Consider the following 25,654-nt stretch of genomic DNA (forward strand, 5'->3'; position numbering starts at 1 on the left):
GTCTTAGTGGCAGATTTAGGAGAAATGGAATGTGTTGCAAAGGATCACTAGTCAGATGGGGGCGGGGGGGGGGGGGGGGTGCAATGACCGTGTCATTTTGCCTTTCATGGACAGGGTGACAATGTCTCTAAGTGCAATAACTGTGTTCATAATAAACTGTGGTATATCAGGAACTGTATAATAAATTAGGTGACCGTTTTTAATTGGATCTGTAAGAATAAAATTAAACATAAGCTGACAACTCAGACAAGCCCATCTGGGTTGTACTTACCCATCACCTAGCAGAACATTTTGCCATCCAGCATGCCTGTTCTGGTTTTTATTTACATATAAAAAAGATGCTATTTACAGCATCTTCAGCTTTTACCAGTGTTTTCTTTCATAAAATTAGCTGAAACGGTAAATGATCCTTACAGATTTTTACCTTGACATCATTGGTTTCCTTTGTCTACAGAGGGACAGTTACGAGAACATAATCAAGCTTCATTGAGAAATTCCAGTAATTTGTATTCTGTGATTTTGTGCAGTTGAATTACATTGTAATCACCGAGCCTGAACCAACTGAACAATCTGTGGATCTTGGAGACTAACATGATTGCATGCAGTAGTAATTCTATGAATCATTGCTTGTCACTTGTTGACCCAGTTTAGATTTGAAATAATTAGTCAGCATTGTTTATGTACAATCATGATTAACCTGATTATAGTGTTTTTGGGTGATGTTGTGCTGCTAAGTTTGCCTGGACAATTTGTCCTCCATCTTTTCAAGTGGCATTGGTGTACATTATACACTGAAAGCAAAAAAGATTCTGTTAGGTCAGTATACAAGACAAAATGCATCAAATTTGATATATTTTGGACCAACTAAAAGCATAAAAAATGCTTTCAAAACCAGGTTCTATGTTTTGAAATAAATAAAAGACCTATGGAAGCTGAAGTACTAAAGTATTTAAATACATATGATTTTTAACAAAGGCATTGAATATCCTTTTCACTGTCTGGCTTGGCACACTGCTTTACTGGACTAAATTTTTGAGCCCTGGCTTTTTTCATTTTTATGCACATTTTAGGGTATGTATTAAAAAAGTAGGGGAAAAAGCATAGTTGCTGCCAACTGGGAATCCGATTGACCACTATGGGCATCTATACTACTACCACCACCCATTTGTCAATTATTCAGATTTTGCACGTGCACGAGTCAAGTTTTTGTATACATAATGGAGATTATATATATATATATATATATATTGTGTATGTACGTGTGTGACTTTAATATGTAACGGCTTTTATTTGTCATTTTACAGAAGCACTTAAAGCGATGGAGAAAGTAGCTAGTCACATTAATGAAATGCAGAAGATCTATGAAGATTATGGAACAGTGTTTGATCAGTTAGTAGCAGAACAGAGTGGAACTAAGAGAGAGGTATGAATGGCTTTGTAACTGGTAGTGAATGCACCTATTCCTGCTAATAATTTGTGTACAAGTCTGTTCTCCCACGAGTCCTGCAGTGTAGTGCCATTAGTGGTCTATATCCTACATTGTGAGAAAAACTTAAACTTTATTTACTGGACAACCCCAAATGTAGTTTTCAGCCCCTACATCAATCATATTTTTATCTACCGTGGAATATTTTAACATGGTGCTCGGTATAACAAATACAGTTATATATGATTCGTACAGTTCCATAGGATGTTGCAATAAAACAGCCTTTAAAACAGAACTCTGGGTTGTAGAAAAACTAACCCTTGCAATGAGCCTGTCTCTGCTTTGCAAGTGTTAAATGCTTATTTTCTAGAGTAAAATGAAGGTGAATTACTTTATAGTAAAACTATAGAGGACAACTTTTTTTTCGTTTTGGATAGAGCAATGGAGATTTATACCCCTGTCAGATTTTTTTTTTTTTCTGCCATCTGTCCCCCATTTTGGAGATTTCCCATCACTTCCTGTCCCATAGCCAAACAGGAAGTGAGATGAAATCTATGCAAATGAAGGAAATCCCTTGGGCACCCCCAGATCATCAGAACTAGTGTTCCTATTGGAAGATTACCCCACTATTACTTTTCTGGGGAGGACCCAAAATTTGGGCTTTTCTTTTACTTTCACTAATAATGGTAAACAGGACAAATAGAGAGGGGGGATCTCCTTAATAGGGCACAGACAGCAATAAATGCTGACAGGGGTTTTAATCCCTATCCACTCTATCCAAAACAAAAAAAAAACAAGTTTTGGCTTTAGTTATACTTTAATTATTCCTTGCTCCACGGGCAATCGACACCTTTTTCCGAAAGTCCGATGCTTCTGAGATGGGTCCTTATTGTCCTCAGGTACTATGCAGGACTATTGGTCTTGCATTGTATACGATGACAACATCAGAGAGCTGCAGCAAGGAGGGATTGGCTTTGGTGGAGCGGTTTGGGGAAGCCTGCAGGAGCAAGGAATAAGCGAAGCATTTCACCTTATCAACTAATACATAAAAGAAGTACCGATGCACGCACAAGATTTTGACAAAGACCGCAATCCTTAAAATGCATAGTATTAAAATATTACCACATAGCAACCTACAAAGAAATGACAGACCGATCACGTGAACTACACATAAGCATTTAAATGTTTTAAACCATGTTTGCTGCATATAGATGCAGATAAAGATACAGTACATCTGGAAAGTATTCACAGCTCTTCACTTTTTACATATTTTGTTATGTTACAGCCTTATTCCAAAATGGATTAAATTCATAATTTTCCTCCAAAATTTTACAAATGATACCCCATAATGACAACATGAATGCCTACTTTGTGGAAGCACTTTTGGCACCAATTACAGCCTTGAGTCATTTGGCGCATGATGCTACAAGCTTGGCACACCTTTTTCTCTTCCGTTCATCAACCAACACAGCGCCTCCTTAATCTTAACTATTGGGTTATATTGCCTCGGCAGTAGTAGGACTAGGCAGAACAGAAAACTGGCTATATAACTCCCTCCCTGCTCTAGGTATTTGGCTTTCTGTTTTAGCGGTGGTGATTAGATGTCTGCTGTGGCTTAAGAATTGGTCGGCAGACCAATTTAACCCCTTATAAATTATCTAAAATCTACCTATCCACAACCGATATTTGTTGGAGGTGTAATGAGCAAACTGGAAATCATATACATACCCTCTGGAGTTGCAAAACCCTGAAAAGCTTTTGGAACTTGTTTTCATCCTTTTATAGCAGATATAACAGGAAACCTTTCCACGCTTACTCCAGCCTCAGCCCTATTGGGTATTGACCTTGAGAAATATCCCATTATACATAGAACTATAGTGGTCCACATCTTCATAGCATCAAGACTTACAATAGCCAACCTCTGGAAATCTACAGAAGCACCCAACCTATCTACTGTTATAACCAGATTGAATACACAAGCACAATTTAAATTAATGCTTGCTTACAAAAATCATTCCATTACCACATCTAGTAAAAAATGGAAGACTTGGATATCCCACCCTAGAGCCTCCAAATATTTAAAAGAACAGCCTGAAATAATCTGTTCAATTAACTAAGTAATAGGCAGATGTAGAACACTATCTATGTTATCTTCTAATCTCTGAATTTCCTATATTGTTACCCTCCCCCTTCCCAATGTTATTCCCTTAGTTATAGTTGTGCGGGCTGACTAGCGGCTCAATGTGGTGACCTCCCAGACCTACAGCGTGAACCCATTTGGGGTAGGCTGGATTGGGCAATGGAGATTTGAACGAAACCTCTACAATGTTTTTTATTACAATGATATGTACCATTTGAAAGAATCTTAATTGTTATGTTCTCTTTTGATAAAATAAAAAAACTATGGATAAAAAAAAGAATTGGTCGGCAGACCAAGCCTCTAAGAAAGCTCTCATTGATCTACCCTTTCAACGTGACCATCTGTTTGGGGCTACCCTGGATGACATCATTAAGGGTGTCGCAGAGGGGGGAAGAGTACCTTCCTGCCTCAATCTAGGAAAGGGAAGGAGCCTCGTGAAACATGGGGGGCCTTCCTTCTCAGCCCATAAATTCTTCTGGACTCCTGGGATTGCAGATAAAGGAAACGGATCTCTCAAGTCTTTCCTTGGGAAGTTCCAAGAAGTCTTGGTCTGTTAAGCCTAGAGAAGGCTTCTCCAGATCCACTGACCAAGACTCCTTCAGCATGAAGGTCTGCCCTCACCCATTGCTGGGGTGGGGGGACATCTTCGCTGGTTTCCAGATTCATGGACTTCCTTTGTGAGCATCAAGGGGGTCCATGAATTGAACCTTTTGGGGGTAGCAAAGAAGGGGGACAGAATTTGTCCACTTTTGGGGGGCCCTGTGCCTCCTTGTGCATCTATAATTCCTGTAAAGGTTCAGGTAACATCCAAACCACCCTCTAGCCTCGTCCAGGAAATTGGGTTAACTGGGTCTGAGTCTGGAGTGAATGCTGACCAGGTTAGTAGTTTTTCTTCTCAAACATTGGCCTCTTCAGCAGGTTCAGTTCAACAGAAAGTAACAGACTCGTGGCAATCTCGCGGGTTCCCCTGGCAGACGCGGCAGTCGTCCTAGTGCCACTGCAGGGCCAACACCTTCCCCTTCTGCAGTGCCTGCAAAGGACTGAGGGCGAACGTCTTCTAGTCATTCTGGTGGCTGTAAAACGTCCCTTGAAAGCTACCTCTCAAAGAGGACCAATTGTACAGGCGGCTGAGCTTCCACCCTGCTTTACAGTATCTGGTTTTAATGGCCTAGCCATTGAAAGCCAGGTACTGAGAAATGGAGGTCTGCCAGGATCGGTGATCCCTATTATGGTGAAGGCGAGGAAGTCAACTTCTAGTAAAATATACCATCGTACATGGAAAGTGTACATTTCTTGATGTGATCGATTGGCGTTCGTGCTCGATCCATTTCTGTGGCTTGGATTTTAGCTTTTCTTCAAAGGGGCGTTGAGCAGAAGTTGGCCTTGAGTACCATCAAGGGCAGGTGTCTGCCTTGGCAATCTTCTTTCAGTGACCGCTAGCCACTCACTCTTTAGTTTGTACCTTGATTCAAGGAGTGTAGCATGTGGCTCCGCCTGTACTTTCTCTCTGCCGCCATGAGATTTAAACTTGGTACTATGGGTTCTTCAGAAACCTCCATTCGAAAATATTTGGGAGATTGTCCCAGAAGGTGGAATTTTTGGTGGCTATTACCTTGGCTCACAGTGTTTCGGAGTTGGAGGCATTAGCCTGCCCTAGTCCCTATTTATTAGTCAATGGGGAAAAGGTGGTTCTTCGTCCTGGTCAATCGTTCCTACCTAAAGTAGTTTCTTTAGGTCTCTTTCATGTTGTCATAATCGAGTAATGTTTGTAGAATTTTGAGGAAAGTAATTAATTTAATCCATTTTCGGAATAAGGCTGTAACATAAAATATATTGTACAGAGTAGGTAAGTATAGGCATGTTTGTTGTTTTTATCAAAAAAACCCTTAAAGGCTTACTTCCACTTTAAAGCGGAGGTCCACCCTAAAATGGACCTCCGCTCATCGGAATCCCCCCCCCCTCCGGCGCCACAATCGGCACCTTTCAGGGGGGAGGGGGGTGCAGTTACCTGGATAATCCAGGTAACTGCACCCACTTCCGGGATAGCTGTCTGCGGAAAGGGGCGTAGATTACTGGTTCTGTTATCCTGACTGGGCATCATATGACGTCAAGCAGGGTAATAAGCTGGCGCGCACCCGCAGCGTGGCGATCGGAGGTGTTGTGTGTCAGTCTGACACACTGCATCTCTGATTGTGGTATGGAGCCTTTGACAGAGTCTTCTTGTCAATCACAGCTGATCATCGTGGGAGCCAGAGTGCAGGTAAATGGCATTCCTCCGTTCGTCCTGACAGGGAGAGACAATAAGCGGCTCTCCCTGTCGGGGGTCTGTGCTGATAATAAGCGCATTGATTATCAGCACAGCCCCCAACAGATGTGCCCATCAGCTGTCAAGCAGTGCCCCATCAATAATGGCCGTCAGTGCCCACCACAGTGCCAATTGGTGGCCAGCAGTACAACCTATCGGTACCTCATCAGTGCCATCTATTAGTGACCATCGGTACTGCATATCAGTGACTCCTCGTATGAATATATGAATATCTTCTGTTTGTCATAAAGTCTATGTGATGTGTTTTATAACGAAGTGGTAAACATTTTGTATTACTGCAGGTCACAGAACTATCAATGGGAGAGCTCTTGGTGTATTCTACTGTCACCTGGCTAAATATATTCCCATCTCTTGGCAAAACACGGAAGGAATTAGAACTGACAGTGTTTGGTAGGTGGTCATACATGATTTATATGTACTAGACAGATGTTTCATTTTGCAAGAACCTACATACATGAAAAGTTGCAAAACATAAAATGGAAAAATACTGAATTATTATTCACAATAATAATGTAAGCATTAATTTAGGTAATATACAGAATGTAAAAATTTCTGCATGAATGACTCCTAAAATTGTATCATATTTTCATGCAAGCTATAGTAAATGCACACATTTACATTGTCCTACCTTTACTGCAGAAATTGTCTAAAATGTTCAAGATTAAAGGAAAAAAGTGAAGTAATTTAGTAACTAGTAATTTAGTAACTAGTAAAGAAAACTCTGTCCCCTGCAATCTGCCACAGCATATACATATCATACCATACCATATCATTTTGATCAAACACATGTGCTTTTGATTATTTTAATCACCAAACTCTTGGATCAAAATTATATGATGTATAGGCTAAAACACACATGATAAAACCCTTTGGACCAAGCTAATTTGTGACTTTGTGATCACAGTTAAACCAATTAATCGCTAGGTGCACGGACTTCAAATGCTCTGTTTATAGTGGACCGAGAACTGAGCGATCAACGGTCATGTGATTGCTCAGTTCTCAGGCTTAGAGATTTCACAGATCATATTAATAGTAAAACCTACGTATTCCTAACTTTCACTGTACTAAACTCAAAGCACAGTTTGCCCTAAAATTGCAAGGTTTATTTATTCTAATGGTCCTCTGTCTCTCATTTCAAAACACTGGAAAAAAAAACGTAAGATGACAACCCCAATACCAAAAAGTCGGCATGCTGTGTAAAAATCTACACAAATACAGAAGAAAATGCTTTGCACATCTCATACACATGTATTTTATTCACAGTAGAGAATGGGGAACATTTAAATTGGGAAAATTTACAATTTGAAAAGAAAATATGATACAGTATTTTGAAATGGATGGCATCCCAAAAAACATGCTTGCCTTATCCCTGCAGTGCCCAGGCAAGGGTGTTGTCAGCATCCTTCGGACAATATCTCTGGGAATCTCTGGCAGAGTAGCCCAACACCCCTGCACTGTGCTGTAGAATTATCCAGCAAGATCTGGGGTATTCACCATCCCTAAGATCTTGCTTGAAGAATGCTGATATAATTGTCTGATGTCTGGAGCAATTAAACAGACCTTGCATAGAGTGGACGGTCTGATTAAAAGTGGTTGTAAAGGCTCAAGGTTTCTTGGGCCCCATGTCAATGCAGCGATGTTGATAAGGGCGTTGGTTCCCTAGAGACTCCCACTCATTGGCTGAGGCAGCATCGGCAGCCATTGGCTTCAGTTGCTGTGAATCAGAGCCAATGAGGAGAGGGGGGCAGGGCAGAGCCCCGGCTTTGTGTGTGAATGGCTTTGGTGCCCCTACAGCAAGCTGTTTGCTCTGGGGACATTTGGCGAGAGGGAGGGGCCAAGAGCATCGGTGAGGGACCCAAGAAAAGGAAGATCCGGACTGGTCTGTGAAAAAACACTGCACAGTGACTATAACATGTATTTTCATTTTTTTTTTTTTAAATATAACAAAGAAAAAAGATTTTAAAGTTATTACGAAAGTCTTGTTTTTTTTTTTAAAGAAAACGTTATTCTTACCTGCTCTATGATTTTGCACAGAGCAGCCTGGAACCTCCTCTTCTTGGGTCCCATGTGGGCACGCCTGGCCCCTCCCTCCTGCCCCCACAGCAAGCGGCTTGCTATGAGGGCACCCAAGCTCAGCCGCTGCTCTGTGTGTCCTTTCAGACACAGAGCTGTGGCTCGGCTCCACCCCCTTCCATCTCCTGATTGGTTCACTGGCTGTGATTGGCAGGAGCCAAACAGGAGTGTGAATCCCTGGAGAGGGAAGGCTCTCCTGGACATTGCTGGATCGAGAGGGGGCTCAGGTAAGTATTATGGGGGCTGGGGGAGCTGCTGCACACAATTTTTAGTTTTTTTTGTTTTTTTACCTTCTTGGATAGAATGCATGAAGGTAAAAAACCTTGTGCCTTTACAACCACTTTAAAATCACTTTAACTCCAGAAGTAACTCCTAGTTGTTTATTTACTTTAGGTCCAAAACCCTCTCAATGATGAGGATAAACAGTGTCCACATGGATGTCATACAGCAGTAAGATTCATGCACCAGAACAAACTGCCTTGCTAGTGTTATTCCCCAATTATAAGAGACCTACACAATATGTAAATATCGGATGATGCCTATATTGGTCCTGTGACAAGGGCATTTAAAAGCAAAGCCCTCAGCAGGCTTTTACCTAGTAAAATATTTCTGTTGTGATGAACAGCATCCAGAATAATAAAGATCAAACAATGGCAATTGGTGGAAACCTTTCAGAATCTTTTGTAGATCTGTAAATTAAGGATATGTGTTTTTTTACATGTGTTTTTTTTTTTTTGTAAGAAGTCCTTTGCTTTTATTGTTTTTAGTGTTCAGGAGGGCAGTCATCTTGGTACACAAAGAAAACTTCAAACTAAAAAAGAAGACTGTAAGTATATGTTTAAATAGTCAGCATTCTCTTTCTCTCCATTTAAAACTGTGTTAGACATTGAATCGCTTTTTGTTAGTATGTTTTTGTTGGTGGTAGTCCTAAAATACGGATTGCTCTTTATTAATTTTTATTGTTAAGATGCACCCAGAACGCACACAGCGCTGTCTACGGATAATCTGTGGCGATATAAAATAAAACTCTATTTTGTTTAGAACATATTGAATGCCCTTTTTTAATAGCATTGGAATCTACTAATACATTTTCGTCTCCACAACACAAAGTCTTAAAATACAGTCGGAAGGAAGGGGGGGGGGGGGGGGGGGTGGTGTCAAAATCCTTTTAGATGGTTGCTGCAAAAAAAGCCATCAAAACATGCTGTACAGTGTGTAGGCGATGCAAGCATATGTATTATTCATAATTGGGTTCTGTATGGGGAAAAAAAAAAAAACAGGCAGCAGGTGAAGATGACAGCATTTTGTCATCACAGTATTTTATATTTGGGCCAATTTTAGAGTTGAAAATGTGAAAAAGTGAAGTTCAGGCTTCCCAACCCATCCCCCAACACCCCCTCATTCCTATTTTTTTTTTTTTTTAAATCAATAGGAACTTTATTGAAAAGGCAATAAAAGAGAAACCGTACAGACTTCAATATCATTACACGCTAAACATAATCACTTTGCATTTGGTATTCAGCACTTTCATCACATAATCGAATTACATCTGCATAAGACTGATTCAGCAATAAAGAACAAATGGTCAGAAAACAACTGGTATGACTAGAGCCCCAGAGTGGAGGGCCCGCACAATTAACTGCCATAGCTAATTTTACAATAGTAAACAGTCCATAAATGGATTAACAGGGGCTAAACTACGAACATCCAGCCATTGTGCCCAAATTTTGCCACTTTTATTTCGCTACCCCTATACTGGTAGATACATTTTTATAGCCTTATAATTTCGAACATTTGAGTCAGCCACTCTCACTGTGGCGGGATCTACCAATTTCCAGTGCCTCAAAATAAATTTCCTGGCCTGGAAAAGAGCCCTAGCTATGGCTAGTCTAGAGGCCTCCTCCACCGGAACTTCATCTATAATTCCCAACAGGTATAATTTAGGGTGTTCTACAAGATGAATCTGAAATACTCAATAATCCTTATCACCTCCTTCCAATATATATGCAAATTGGGGCACCTCTACAACATATGGATCAGGTGGCCATGATCCCTCATGCATCTAGTGCAGCATGGATCCTCCTGCACCCCCATTCTCACCAGTCTAGCTGTTGTGTAATGGACAAATAATTGGGATAACCTTTGGGCCAAATTCAAAGAACACAAGGGAACCGCAGAAAGTGTGCCTCTCATTGGTCCTCCTTGAAAAATCCAACATCCCTCTCTATTTGGATATCACCCCTGTGGTGGGAGGGAGGGACTTATTGAACAACATAGAATAGCTGCAGGAGCTACCCTTGTAAGAGGTGCACCAGATTCTGAATGCTCCAGTTTTAGTAAATCTCCCCCAAAGTTAGGGTATTACAACAAGTTGAGGCATATACCAGCTTCAGCCCTATATGAGGGAACAGGCGGTACGTAGCGTTAGAGAAATTACAATATAGCACAAAATGGAAACAATATGGGATTGCTCATATGACCCAAATTTTTAGGGATGGTAAGTTACGCCCTTCGATGCTTTACAGCTAAAATTTAAACTCCCCTCATCCATGTTATTTTATGATTTCCAACTTCAGCATTCAGTTAAGACCCAATTGGAAATTGATTCGTGGACACAGAGTCCCACACCTATTTTCAGTTATATACAGGAGGTGACCACTTACATGGTGCCATAAAACACAGTAAAGAATATATAGTGCACACTGTATGGCCAAAATTCTAATTTATTAAAATGACAGGTACTCTCATACATATGCCTTTTGCAATAGGGTCATAGTGCTATGTATGCGAGTGCCTGTTTTAATAAATTAGAATTTTAGCCATACAGTGTGCACTATATATTTACTGTATTTTATGGCACCATGGTTGGAAAGCAAGAGCAACAACTAGAGGCTGTGTAAAGTGACAAGACGTCTCATCCTATCCATCTGCCTACCCAGACCTTTGGTTATGACCACTGTTAATGGAGAAATGTGCATTTGACCCATCTGTTAGCTTAGAGGTCTACTATCTGAGGTGAGCGATTTGGCTAGCTGGTGGTGGAATCACGGATTTAGCCTGCACTATAGGGATATCTGTGTGCACCTTTACCACCACAGAGGAGAATGTCCCTATCAACTGTCTCTAGTTTTTCATCCAGCTCTGTCTTCTATACTGTAAAGGACTTTGAATATTTTTTGGGTGTAATTATTAGCGCTGCACTGTTGCATATTTAGAAAAATAAAAAGGGATTATCATGGTATTTTCAAAGCATGTAAAGGTAAGTAACCCACTGGATCCTGGATCACATCAGTCCTCTTCAGCCGCCGGTCTCCTGGCCTGATGGAAGGCATTCTCATTGACATCCAGCCACACTGAGGCATCTGTTGCCCTTTCAAAGAAGTGGACCTGACCTCTTGCGGTAATCTGAAGCCTCACCAGATAAAGCATTGCATAAGGCGCCTGCAATTTCTGCAGTCTTTTTTTAACCTCAATGAAGCAGGCCCTGCGTTTCCGAACATCAGAGGAAAAGTCAGGATAAAAGGAGATTTGTGCCTCATTAAACTGTATGTTTTGCCTCTTCCAGGCTAGGCGCAGGATAATCTTTCTATCTTTGTAATGCAGCATTCACGCCAAGATGGGACGAGGCGGGTGCCCTGGCTGCAAAGGCCTCATGGGGACTTTGTGGGCTCTCTCCACAGCTTATGGTGCAGTAAAGGACTCCTTCCCAAAGATCTCCAGCAGCCATCTTTCCACAAAATCAGTGGGGTCCCTGCTCTCTCTTTTTTTAGGAAGACTCCCGATGCGCACTCTTCAAGATCATCTGCTGTGACCAGCCTGCTATTAGATTGTGAGTCTCTGATCAATGGGGGAAGCTTGTCCTCTGTCACTTATCTGGCTTTCTGCTGCAGTGGTTCTCTCCTGGTTCTTTTGCAGATCCTGGCTTATCAGAGACACATCCTCCTTCAGTCTCCCCCTCTCCCCCCACCACCGCTGGGTCAGTAAAAACCAGGGAGCCTGCCATCTTTTGTGCATAATACCGCATGTCCTTAGGGGATCCCTGCCAGTGTTAGGGGTTTTGGGAGCTTTACTCACTGAGTCTTTAGTCTTCTTTGTGTCATGTGGTCCCCGCCGCTGGAGACCCACGGCAGTGCCATTTTGGTCCTCCTTTCCCTAAAACGGCCATCACGGATCCGAGCATACCGGGAGATGCAGTAGGGTCACAAGTACTGCTGGAGCCACCTGATGTCCGGGTGACTATTACCAAGTCGGGAACAGGATCAAATCGGGGTAACCTGCGTGAACTCTGTGAGATGCGGCTGCTCTCATGCTGTTCCTGGTAACACCCCCTTCGCCAATTCCTTAATTTTAAAGCTAAATCCCAAGTGGATATAAAATTAGACAGATTAATGCAGTTCTGTAGTGATTATTACAGTCTTCAATTGTTACCTTTTGTATGCAGCTCTTGTAGTCTCTGTACAGCAGAGCTCGGGGAGGGATAAGCAACACACATGCTAATAGGAGGAGAACAGAGTGACAGGGAGATAAGTTCTTTGGTGTGCTGCTGCTGCTTTCAATGTCAGGCAAAGCTTCTAAATTTCAGGACTGTATGGGCAGAACATCTTTTGGCAAGCAAACAAGCTCTTTATGTATTTTATCTGTGTACAGTGCTGTGAAAAAGTATTTGTCCCTTCCTGATTTTTATTTTGTTTGCATATTTGTCACACTTGATTCAGATAATCAAACACATTTTTATATTACACAAAGATAACCTGTGTAAATCCAAAATGCAGTTTTTTTTTTTTTTGAATGATGGTTTCATGTATTAAGGGGAAAAGCTTTCCAAACCTGCCTAGCCCTATGTGAAAAAGTAATTGCCCCCTAAACCTAATAACTAGTTGTGCCACCTGTGGCGGTAATGGCAGCAATCAAACAATTGCGAATAACTGGCAATGAGTTTTTTTACATTGCTGTGAAGTCAGTAGACTGCCTGCCCACCTCTACACTCCCCTTGGCAACATATATTTTCTCCTGTGTATTTCTTACACTGAACTTCTGCTGGTTTTATGGATTATGCCCCATGATCACTAACATCCAGTCAAAACCCTGGAAAGGCACATGACTTCAACATACCCAATCATGCTGCGGTGTGGAGCAGCCAATCCTGGGAGAGCTGGAGAAGAAAGGAGGGGAGATGATACATACACATAATGCCTTTCTCAGGCTCATGCATGAGATAAGGAAATCACCCGTCAGTCACAGCCAGGAGGAAGAAACGGACACCAATTTCTCTGTGTCTGTTTTTATCTTGCTGCAAAAAGATGAGGATTGCTCAGAGCTGGATTAATTTGCCGTGGTAAGACTGGACACAGATGACATGAAATCCTATACTCTAAAAGGCACAAGCCTTAATAAAAAAAAATACATTTTGGGTTTACATTCACTTCAATTGAGCAACTAATACCCACAGTTGCAGGGCGCACCTTAGTCAGCCTACTACTACAGGAAAGCTATAGCACTCCACTGGCGGAATCCAATCCCCCCGCCTCTCGTCTTTTTGGAAGCAACTGGTCAACAATAGTCTGCTCCTCTACAAAGACAATGCCAACAGAGGTTGCCCCAAAAAATATGACAAGATCTGGTGCAAGTGGCTAGTGGAGCCCTCAACCACTTCTGTAGTGACCTTGGGTTGAAATCTTGCTCCATTACTATTACTTAGCCAAATGCCATGTTGTTATCCTTGTTTTACTTATTTTCAGTTTGCATACTTGAAGCCTGTGCTGAATGTCAGCCTAAGGGAGCCATACCTACTTTATTAGCGATGTGACCCTTTTTATACTATTTAAAACCGCATGTTGCGGTGTATTGTATTTTTGGTCTTTGCAAGGGCCACGTCTCCTTTTTTTTTTTTTTTTTTTTACAATCATTGCATGTTGCTATGTGTCTGTGACCCAAAACTCTATAAAAAGAATTTACAACAAAAAAAAAGTATGTCAAGTCCAGGTCCTGAAGCTGCAAAGCAGTCCCAGACCATCACACTACCAGCACTGTGTTTGACTGTTGGTATGATGTTCTTTTTATGAAATGCTGTGTTAGTTTTACGCCAGATGCAACAGGACTCACACCTTCCAAAAAAGTTAAACTTTTGTCTCCTCAGTCCACAGAATATTTGCCCAAAAGCCTTGGATGATAAAGATGTTTTTTTGGCAAATGAGAGAGGAGCCTTTGTGTTCTTGGAACTCTCCAATGGATACCATTTTTGCCCAGTCTCATTCATATTGTTGAATCATGAACCTTAACTGACGCAATTGAGGCCCACAGTTCTTTAGATGTTCTGGGCTCTTTTTTGACCACCTGGATGAGCTGTCATGCTCTTGGAGTAGGTAGGCTGGTCACTCCTGGGAAGGTTCACCACTGTTCCAAGTTTTCTCCATTTGTGGATAATGGCTCTCTCCATGGTTCACTGGAGTCCCAATGACTTTGTAACGCTTTCCAGACTGATGCATGTCATTTACCTGGTTTCTCATCTGTTCTTGAATTTATTTAGATCACAGCAAGATGTTTGTTTTTTTAGATCTTTTGGTGTGCCTCACTTCTTCAGGCAGCTACTATTTAAGTGATTTCTTAATTCAACAGGTCTGGTTAATCACAGTTCATGATTAAGGAAAGAGCTTAAGGGGGGGGTAGCAATTACTTTTTGACATATGGCCAGGCAGGTTTACACAGCTTTTTTTTTTCCCTTTTTAATGATATCCTCATTTAAAACTGCATTTTTGATTTAATTGCGTTATTTTTGTGTAATGTTAAAATGAGTTTGATTGTGACACCTAAAAAGTTAGGAAGGGGGCAAATACTTTTTCACAGCACTGTATTTACAGTGGATATAAAAAGTCTACATACCCCTGTTTAAAATGTCAGGTTCCTGTGAAGTAAAAAAAAATGAGACAAAGATAAATAATTTCAGAACATTTTCCACCTTAATGTGACCTATAAACAGTACAACTTATTTGAACAAACTGAAATCTTTTGGGTGGAGGGAAGTAAAAATAAACAACTAAAATAATATGGTTGCATAAGTGTGCACACCCCTAAATGAATACTTTGTTGAAGCACCTTTTGATTTTTTTACAACACTCAGTCTTTTTGGGTATGAGTATCCGCATGGCACATCTTGATATTTGCCCACTCTTCTTTGCAAAAATACTCCAAATCTGTCAGATTGTGAGGGTATCCCCTGTGCATAGCCCTCTTCAGATCACCCCACAGATTTTCTTTTTTTTTTTTTCCATTCAAAAAAGATTTATTGGCAAATGAAGACACATATTACATGGGTATGCAATAGACACTGCACAAACGAAACAATGCATAACAAGATCAAAACTGTGTCAATAACATTTCTTAGTCGGCTATTGGGGTATCATCTAATACAACCAAGTCCCTCCATTGCGGGCCCTACCGGACCTAGGAGGGCAGATCATTGTCCAACCCCGGATTCCATAAGGAATCATTCATTCCCAATGAACAGCCAAAAGACATATCAAGAAAAACTAGTAGCTTATCGAAGAAACCAAGTATAGGGATAGACAAGGAGTGGAATGGAGAGTGGAGAAAAAGGAAAGAAAAGGAAGAAGAGCGCCTTGTTCCAGAAACTCTAGTAAGTTAACAGGAGCAATGTTAGTGTGGTATTAAAGTAATAGAGAACGTATTGTCAGGATATCGCCTCACATCAGGCTGTCAGGCTTCGGCCCGTGTATTCCCCGAAAGACTGAGTATTTGAAAGCAAACCACGGAGACCAGGTCCTATGGTAACCATCTACTCGCTCATCAGATTGGGCCGCCGTATCCTCCATCTCACAGATAAGAGCAATTTTAAGCAGCCATTCTCTTATAGTAGGGGTAGTTTTGGATTTCCAATATAGTGGAATTAGAGAATTGGCTGCATTTATCATATGTCTGGTGAGCGACTTCTTGTATTTCTTAAAGGAGGTATTGATGATGTGGAGCAAACAGCATGCCGCATCCAACCCTAGACTGGTCTCCGTGATCCGCCCGATCAGCTCCCTCACCCCTGACCAATATGGCTGTAGTCGGTCACATTGCCACCAAATGTGTAGCAAAGTGCCCTCCTCTTGATCACATCTCCAACACCTATCAGATGAATGCGGGAACCATTTGTGAATTCTCTCCGGAGTGGCATACCACTGGGTCAACAATTTGTAGGACGTCTCCTGCATTTTCGTGCTCAGTGAGCATTTGTGTGCTAAAATACAGGCCTTGTCCCATTGGTCGTCCGAAATCGGCGTACCTAGAGCCCGAGCCCACTTCTCCCTGAGCCCGTGGTCCTCTCGTGGACCCAGCGATCTTAACCAGGCATATGCAAGCGTAGTGGTTTTTTGGGTGGGTTCACCCTTCAAGCAAACTGATTCTAGGTCTGTCACTGCTCTCGTGAAGTGTGGTCTACGTGTGGCATCATTGCAGTAGCTCCTAAGTTGGAAGTATGTCCAGAGTGGTAGTCGTGGCAATTCACTGTCAACTTTGAGATCTGAGAAATCTTTTATCAGATTGCCGGTGAAACAGTCCAACGCTAAGAGCGGTCTTTTCGGTCTCTGTAGTCTGAGTAACGGGTTCTGTAAACCTGGCGTAAAATCCGGATTATCTCGGATAGGGGTTAAGGGGCTCAGAGGGGTGGAAAATTCAGGTTGTTTAGCTAATACATGAAAAATATTGAGAGTAGTGCCTATAGTGGGGTGGGATAGCATAGATCTGGGATATCTAAGCCGCGGGATCCAGGGGGAGAACTGGAGATTGATCGTGCTGGCTTCCTCTTCCAAGAAAACCCAGTCTTTAACCTGGGAGTGGCAATGCCAATCTATAATACGCGCAATATGCGCGGCATAATAATAAAGTTTGTAATCAGGCAAGCCTAGGCCACCCCTGTCTTTGGGCTTGGTCAGAAGAGACTTTTTCAATCTGGGGGGTTTTCCCGACCAGATAAAACTTGTTTGAAGGGAGTGTAAGGATTTGAAAAAGCTCATGGGTATCCTGATGGGCAAAGTGCGAATCAGGTAAAGTACCTTTGGCAGTATAGCCATCTTACATATGGCCGCCCTGCCAAACCATGAGAAGTAGCCCGATCCCCACCTCTGGAGGTCCTGTGTGATGCTTTTAAGTAGGGGGGGAAAGTTCTGCGCATACGTCAGTGAGAGTCTGGGGGTCAACCAAATTCCCAGGTATTTAATAGCTGAGGCTGTCCATTTAAAGGGGGTACCGGCTCTGGCCACCGACAGTCGGGCTTCAGGAAGAGACACATTCATGGCCATCGATTTAGAGTCGTTTATTTTGAAGTTGGAGACCTATCCAAATCGTGCAAATTCGTGTAAAAGAGAGGGAATAGAAGTGTGGGGTTCTGTTAAAAAGAACAATAAGTCATCGGCGTAAGCCGCGATTTTGAAAGCTCTCTCTTTGAGTTGGAATCCCCTGATCGATGGGTTCATGATGGTGTGTCTTATGAATGGCTCTAGTGCGATAATGAAAAGCAGGGGCGACAATGGACACCCCTGCCTTGTGCCATTATTGATAAGCACTGCGTCTGAGAGTGAACCATTCACTTTAAGCCTAGCCGAAGGGTTCCAGTACATTGCCGAGATCCAAGCCATCATGCCGGGGCCTAAGCCAGCACGCCTACACGCCTCGAACATATAATCCCAAGCTACTCGATCGAAGGCCTTCTCCGCATCGGTTGACAGGAGAAAGCCCTCGATCTTTCGCTGGTGCGCCATATGTATCAGGTTTAGGGACTTCGTCACATTGTCTTTTGCCTCCCTACCCGGCATGAATCCAGCCTGTTCGGGTCCAATCAATTCGTGGAGTAGGGGTTTCAGTCTGTTAGCTAAGATCTTTGCTACCAGTTTCACGTCCGTATTTAGGAGGGATATGGGCCTATAACTGGATCCTTCCCCTCCTTGGGAAGAACAGTAATAAAGGCGGACAAGAAGTCGTTTGAGTTCGGTCTCTGGGATGTCAGAGAATTCATTGCATTTCTAAAGGGATTGAGTAAAATTTCGGAAAATGTCTTATAATAAATGGCGCTGAACCCATCAGGTCCTGGACTCTTGCCCGTCTTCAACTCTCTTATAGCTGTCTTAATTTCGAAGTCGTCAAAGGGTCTGTCCAACTGTTTGCTGTCTTCCTCGTTAAGTCTGGGGAGGTTAACTGCGTCTAAGTAATTCCGAATCGCTTGGGCCCTGTCTCCCCCAGATCCGGCGGTCTCTGCTGGTTCAGAAGGTTGTATAGGTTTGTATAGTAGTTTTGAAAGTGTTGGGCAATCTTCTCAGTTTCGATATCTGTCTTCCCATCCCCACCAGTGATACCCCTGACGTGTTTGTGTGTTATTCGAGTGTTCAGGGCCCTCGCCAGAACTTTACCCGTTTTGTCCCCATGTTCATAGTAGACTTTCCTTCTAAAAAATAAGAACCGTCTGGTAGTATTGTCTAGAATCTGTTTAAGGGCTTTCCGTGTCTCAAGTAATGATTCTGCTGAGTGTACCGTAAGGGAACGTTTATGTAACGATTCAAGGGATCTTATTTTTGCGGTCAAGTCATTAATCATTTTATCTCTCTCCCGTTTTTTCCGAGATCCCATGCGTATCAGCTCACCCCTAATGTGACATTTATGAGTTTCCCATATCACTAAGGGGTTCATCCCGGGTGTGTCATTTAGCTTGAAGAATTCAGTCAATGAGGAGACCAAGTCCGGTAGTAGCGCGGGGTCTGTTAGTAGTGACGAGTTTAGTCTCCACGTGTTATGTCCGGTCGGGGCATTTGTCCAGTCTAATGTCATAGATATTGGAGCGTGGTCAGAGATTGATTGTATCCCAATGTGTGCAGCACTCAGCCGTGGCAAGTCTCTCTGAGAAACGAAGATATAATCTATTCGCGAGTGGCGGTTATGAGGAATGGAAAAAAAGGAATAGTCCCTGCCCTCAGGATTCAGGTGACGCCATGAGTCCACCAGACTCAGGGTATGCAGGAGCTTCTTAATGCTCTTAAGAGCCCTGTAAGGAATGGCGGTTTTGCCATTAGAGGTATCCTCAGTCGGTATGAGGGGTACGTTGAAGTCTCCACCCAAAATCAGTCTACCCGAGCCAAAGCATTTCAGTTCATCTGTCAGTTTTCGGCAAAAAGTGAGTTGAGCCGAGTTGGGGAAGTATACGTTTGCCAGAGTCAAGGGAATCCCTCTGCATTTCCCCTTGAGGAAAAGGAACCTCCCTTCTGGGTCGACCAGTGTATCTGTGACCTCAAAGTCAGCATCCCTGCTCACCAGTATTGAGACCCCTTTTGATTTGGACCCAGGGCTGGTGGCATGGTATGCGTCCCTAAAGTAAGAGTCGGTCAATCTTGGTGTGTGTCCTGTCTTAAAGTGAGTCTCCTGTAAAAATACAAAACTGGGCCTACCTTTTTTAAGTTCTCTTAGTAAAGTGGTTCTTTTTTCGGGAATGTTAAGCCCTTTGACATTGTGGGAGACTACCGTTGGGTTACGTCCCAAATCAGAATATGCCATGGTTCAGACTCAGGGAGGCGCGGGATCCGACACCTGCTGGAACAATCCTGACAAGATAGCAGAAAGTTATGATGTACACAATAATCAGTAGCATACAATATATTGCACTAACGTTTGTATCGTGGCAAGGCGAAATAAAGAGAAAGAAAGCAGTGAAGAAAATAAAGAAGATGAAGTGAGATGAAGACGGAGTTGTAGGTTACACCCCTTTAAGATCAAATAACCGTCTCAAGGGGGTCAAAATTAGTGCGTGAGACTGGCCCCTAAGTAACCCGCCTGGAGCACTATTGTGGGGTTTGGGAAGGCCCTCCCCGGAGACAGCAACCCTCACCGTGCAGGCCACCTCAGGTCAATGAACCCGATGTCTGCACTGAGAGGGTATGTATCCAAAGGCACCACCTACGACAGCGGTAACTCAACTGTAAGTGTAAGGAACCGTCGTGGGCGGCTCCATGAGGCCTATGGCAGGTGCTAAATGGTCTGTCACAGCAGCAAACATTTAATGCAAACTGGTATCTGATTAATAAAATAAAAAAACAGTAAACTAAATCCAAAACAGGGTTAAAAAACCGAAATATAACAAGCAAGCCTAGCAAACGGCAATAAATGATAAATTAAGGCACATTCAACCGCCAAATGCATCATACCCACCCGCCACCCGCTTGAGAACGAGCTGAGGGGGCTGGTGCTGCCCCATGCAGGTATCCCCGCCCATAGGTCACAGATCCTTAAATACCATCACCCCTCTAGGGCTGCATTACTCAGAAAGTCAGCCATTGTCCCACAGCCTAAATACCCCAAAGTTGCAATTGTTTAGTACTGGTGAGGTAATTTCCTCAGAAACACCTAAGAATCAGGGTTAAATCGAACGGAGCATGGTCTCAGAGGGAGTCGCTTCTGCGGTATGTAAGCAGTTATGTAGAAATGCTCTGTGGTTGGCGATGGCGGAACGTGGAACATGGAACCCCCAAAGGCTAGATGGTGGTCAGCTGGGAAAAGAGCAACATTGATGTTTCCGGGCAGTAGGTAGGTACGAGTGCATTACAAATCTTAAGCTTCCATCAGGTTCCTGGAGGAGTGTGGACGACTTCGGGGAGTTCCCCTTGGCAAGAAGTCTCCTCGTCCCTGCCTCTGTCGTTTGGTGAGGTGCTTTTCCGGCGAGGCGAACGGTGAGAAAGGTGGGCTTCTGTCCTTAGTTGGCATGGAGAACTCCTGATACCAGTCGGGCAGAACGATCGGGTCAAGCTGGAGAGCAGCGCAAAATTCGGGGAGTTCTGCAGGCGTTCGTAGGATATGTTGCTTACCTCCATGCGCGACCAGCAAAGCGAAGGGAAAGCGCCAAGAATATCGCATTTCTTTCTCCCTTAGCCTATCAAGCAGGGGACGTAGAGCCCTTCGGTTTCTCAAAGTTATTTGGGACAGGTCTTGGAAAAGTTTTATATTCTCCCCATTGAACACTATTTGGTCGTTCCTGCGAGCCTTAGCCATTACATCCTCTTTAAGTGTGAAGCTCTGCAAGCAGCAAATGATATCGCGCGGGGGCAGGGTATCAGGGCCTCTCGCTCTGAGTGCCCTGTGCGCTCTGACAAAGTCAATGGCAGAGTCCTCCGGACGTTCGAGTAGAGTATTGAATACCCTCTGTAAGACTGAGGTGATTTGGTCAGGCGCAACGGACTCTGGTATGCCGCGTACCCTGATATTGTTACGTCTCCCCCTGTTATCCAGGTCCTCTAAATGTCTGTTCATCTCTATGAAATGTAGGGAGTGAGCTGTGACAGCCTCGTCAAGTCTGTGTATTGACCTGTCTCTCATCTTCCCCGCCGTCTCCACAGCCGCCATTTTTTCCTGCATTACCAGGAAGCTGGTCTTTAAGTCCGTGATTGCTGCGGAGAATGAGGCCTTAATGTCGGCTGCAAAACCAGACATATCCTCGTAAGTAAGTGGGTGCGTGGAACGGGTGCTGTGCCTACCGTTGTCCTCGGCGGCTGATTGCGAGTCCTCGCTGTAGTCCTCGTCCGCATGGACCGGCGCCATCTTGTCCTCCTCCGGGGCCTGTAGTGCTGAGGCCTGGTTCTTGAAAATGTCAGAGATGTCCCGGCCGGGATTAACTGCCATCGAGCGGCGGGGACGAGTTTGGTGCTGGTGCTTATTTTGCTTGCTCATTATTGCGCCGTTTGCTGCTGTAATCAGACGGGCTGGGGCTGCTTTCCGACGGAGCTCTCCCTCTAGGCTGCCATCTCCGTTGCGCGCCAAGCCACGCCCCCCACCCCACAGATTTTCAGTGGGATTCAGGTCTGGGCTCTGGCTAGGCCATTTCAAAACGTTAATCTTCTTCTGGTGAAGCCATTGCTTTGTTGATTTGGATGTATGCCTTGGGTCATTTTAATGCTAAAAGATTAAGTTCCTCTTTGTGTTCAGCTTTCTAGCAGAAGCCTGAAGGTTTTGTGCCAATATTGACTGGTATTTGGAACTGTTCATAATTCCCTCTACCTTGACTAAGGCCCCTGTTCCAGCTGAAGAAAAAAACAGACCAAAAGCATGATGCTGCCACAACCATGCTTTACTGTGGGTATGGTGGTCTTTTGGTGATGTTCAGTGTTGTTTTTGTGCCAAACATATCTTTTGGAATTGTGACCAAAAAGTTCAGCCTTGGTTTCATCGGACCAGAACTCCTTTTCCCACATGCTTTTGGGAGACTTCAGATGTGTTTTTGCAGAATTTATCTGGGCTTGGATGTTTTTCTTTAGAAGAAAAGGCTTCCTTCTTGCTAGTCTACCCCATAGGCCAGACAAATGAAGAATACCGGAGATTTGTTGTCACATGTACCACACAGCCATACTTGCCAGATATTCCTGCAGCTCCTTTAATGTTGCTGTAGGCCTCTTGACAGTCTCCCTGACCAGTTTTCTTCTCGTCTTTATCAATTTTGAAGGGACGTCCAGTTCTTGGTAATGTCACTGTTGTGCCATATTTTCTCTACTTGATGATGACTGTCTTCACTGTGTTCCATGGTATAACTAATGCCTTGGAAATTCTTTTTGTACCCTTTTTCTGACTGATACCTTTTAACAATGAGATCCCTCTGATGCTTTGGAAGCTCTCTGCGGACCATGGCTTTTGCTGTAGGATGCGACTAAGAAAATGTCAGGAAAGACCTACTAGAACTGCTAAACTTATTTGAGGTTGGTTGGAGGCAGGTGTACTGACTCCTATTTAACATTAGTTTAAATGTGATTGCCTAATTCTTATCAGAGCTACATCCCCAGTTATAAGGGTATGCACACTTATGCAACCACATTTTTTACTTTTATGTACCCCCCCCCCCCCCCAAAAGATTTCAGTTTGTTTTTCAATTGAGTTGGACAGTTTATAGGTCACATTAAAGGTGGAAACAGTTCTGAAATGATTTTATTTGTCTCATTATTTTTTTACATCACAGAAACCTGACATTTAAACGGGTGTGTAGACTTTTTTTATATCAACTGTAGCTGTTTTGCCTTGAAATTTGCTTTAACAACAAAGTGAAAAAGCAGCATTATGCCTGGTTGAAATAGCTTATAGTAGACTAAATATTAGAGAGAAATATAATGTCGCAGTAATATAAAAGTGCAATCCAACAGTTTGATAAAGTACTTGGGAAAACAAAAACAATAAAAACAATCTCATTCCATGAGTAAGTAGGTATTTACCAGAGGTAGTGAATTGTTCCCTAAAGATGTGCTGGTAGTTGTCTTTAATGGAGAGCGGAAACAAATTATTCCCTATTACTTTTTTAATAAGAAAAGTGTGAAGTTCATGTTTTATTTTCCATGTACTTTAAAGGTGGCTGCAAACAGGAAAAAAAAAAACACTTAAAGAGGAACTGCAATCTGCTCACATAGATTGTAATAAAAACATCTTTGCCATTCAGAAGCTTCCCTCCAACCACTTATATATACTGTGATTCTGTACTTGTCAAATATGCTGCAGAAATCTCCCTCCACTGAGTCTGGCTGCAATCATTTTAACTGTGGGCATTTTACCAGGCAAGCAGGAAGTGGACTGTAAAGGGTATTTACTGGCAGAAAAAAAATTGTACTATCCAAAGTTGAAACAACAAAGGCAGGAGATTTAATAGATGGAAAGATGAAAAAAATGACTGAAGTTCCGCTTTGAAAAAAGATGACATTCCCGCTGGGAATTAAACCTTTAATTTTTGAAACTGCTATGGTTATCCAGGAATATAAATATCAATGTAGCAAACTAAACAAAATGTTTTAATTGGGGCTGTCCAGGCATTTCCAAAAAAAATAAAAAATCACCTCAACTTAACCCAGTATAAAAAATGGATACTGCAAATATTCCGGGAAGGAATTTTTATACATCCCTCAGGAATAACACAGTATTAAATGGAATCTTGGTCAAACACCACTACAAAATAAAAAAATAAATAAAGTGTGTCAATTTTTCTGCTTATCCAACAGTCATTTATCAACGTATAACAATGATTTTCTTTTATGATGAGTTCTTTCTGAATTCTGTATCACACTTAAAGCTCAAGATCTTCTTTTCTTTTTTCAGAGTCAAAATACGCGTGCCTCTCAAATTTACAGTGATATAGACCAGTTCAAATTTCGTTGGTTGATTCCTTTGTCAGCCCTTCAAGTCAGAATGGGCAATGCAGCAGGTAATTGTGTAATCATATTAAACTAATATGGAGATTGAGTTTCCTTAAATATATATTAAATATATGTAGTCTCACTGGGTGTTTGTTTATAGCAAGGGTCGCCAAACTTTAACAAAGGACCAGTTTTCTGTCCTTCAGATTATGGTGGGGGGGGGGGGGGGGGGTCAGATTGTAGCTATTGGGGGTAGAAAATGTCCTGGGTCTCATCAGTGGGGGTTAACATAGCCTCAGGGTTGGTGGTCAATAGGAGGAGGCAAAGTGCCCCTTCATTGGTATCGGTGGAAGAAATGATGCCCCATTGTTGGTGTCAGTGGCAGGAATAGTGCTTCATATCATTTGGAAGAATAGTGCCCCAAGGGCCGGATAAAGGCTAGAAAAGTGTTGCATCGGCCCTCAGGCTGTAGTTTGGGGACCCCTGGTTTTATAGCATCTAGTCATTAAAGTGGTTGTAAAGGCAGAAGGTGTTTTATCTTAATGCATTAAGATAACAAAAATTCTGTGTAGCAGCCCCCCTCATACCTACCTGAGCCCACCGCTATCCAGCGATGTCCCCCAGTGCCTCAGCCCTCTGGGACTCTCCCTCCTGATTGGCTGAGACACAGCAGTGGCGCCATTGGCTCCCACTGCTGTCAATCAAATCAAACCGTGTCTAAATGGATACACAAACCCTCGGCTTGGGTGCCACCCATAGCAATCTGTTTGCTGTGGGGGTACTTAATAGGAGGCCCAGCCAGGGGCCCAAAAAGGAGGATCCAGGCTGCCCTGTGCAAAACCACTGCACAGAGCAGGGAAGTATAACGTGTTTGTAAAGTCTTTTTTTTGTTTCTATTAAAATAACAATCACTTTAAAATGAAATACTGCAGAAGGATATAGACAGGCAAATGGTTTAATGCCACGTACACATGATCGGAAATTCGCCCAACAAAAGACTGATGAGAGCTTTGGTCGGAAAATGCGACCATGTGTATGTTCCAGATCAGGTTCTCAATTTTTCAGTTGGAAAAAGTTTGGATTTGAAATTCTGATCGTCTGTAGCAATTCCGAAGTGCAAAATTCCTACGCATGCTTGGAAACAATTTGACGCATGCTCGGAAGCATTGAACTTAATTTTCTTGGCTAGTCGTAGTGTTGTACAGCAAACTTTTGTGTGACTGTATGTATGCAAGCCAAGCTTGAGCGGAATTCCGTCTGATAAACCATCCAAGATTTTTCAGATGGAAAATCTGCTTGTGTGTACGCGGCATAAGTCAATTGAAAAATCGTAATGGTACAGTCCAGGCAAAACCATTTTCACTGTATGATGCATAGTCTGCAAAGTGATTTTTTTTTTTTTCTGTAATGTAATTTAGTGTAATATTATACAGGAACAGAGAATAACTGCATGTGGGAACTTATCCATACCAAATCTGAGGTTCAGGGCAGGCCGGAGACATTGTTTCAGCTGTGCAGCAGGTAATTGCCTTCTTTATTACATAAAGCAAGAT

General features: G+C 42.7%; 1 protein-coding gene across 10 annotated transcripts in view; it reads left to right on the top strand.

Moving 5' to 3' along the window:
• TIAM2 (TIAM Rac1 associated GEF 2) overlaps positions 1-25,654 on the top strand; it is a 437,269-nt gene that overhangs the window by 405,864 nt on the left and 5,751 nt on the right. For all 10 annotated transcript variants that reach the window (XM_077486237.1, XM_077486240.1, XM_077486241.1 and 7 more), the window contains 5 exons: positions 1,305-1,423; positions 6,174-6,282; positions 8,733-8,791; positions 24,064-24,169; positions 25,535-25,622. In XM_077486237.1, the coding sequence (XP_077342363.1) occupies positions 1,305-1,423; positions 6,174-6,282; positions 8,733-8,791; positions 24,064-24,169; positions 25,535-25,622 (481 nt within the window). The remainder of the gene's footprint in view (positions 1-1,304; positions 1,424-6,173; positions 6,283-8,732; positions 8,792-24,063; positions 24,170-25,534; positions 25,623-25,654) is intronic.

Source organism: Lithobates pipiens, unplaced genomic scaffold, assembly GCF_037356315.1.
Source record: "Lithobates pipiens isolate NorthernLeopardFrog02 unplaced genomic scaffold, aLitPip1_a1.2 Scaffold_18, whole genome shotgun sequence".
NCBI lineage: Eukaryota > Metazoa > Chordata > Amphibia > Anura > Ranidae > Lithobates > Lithobates pipiens.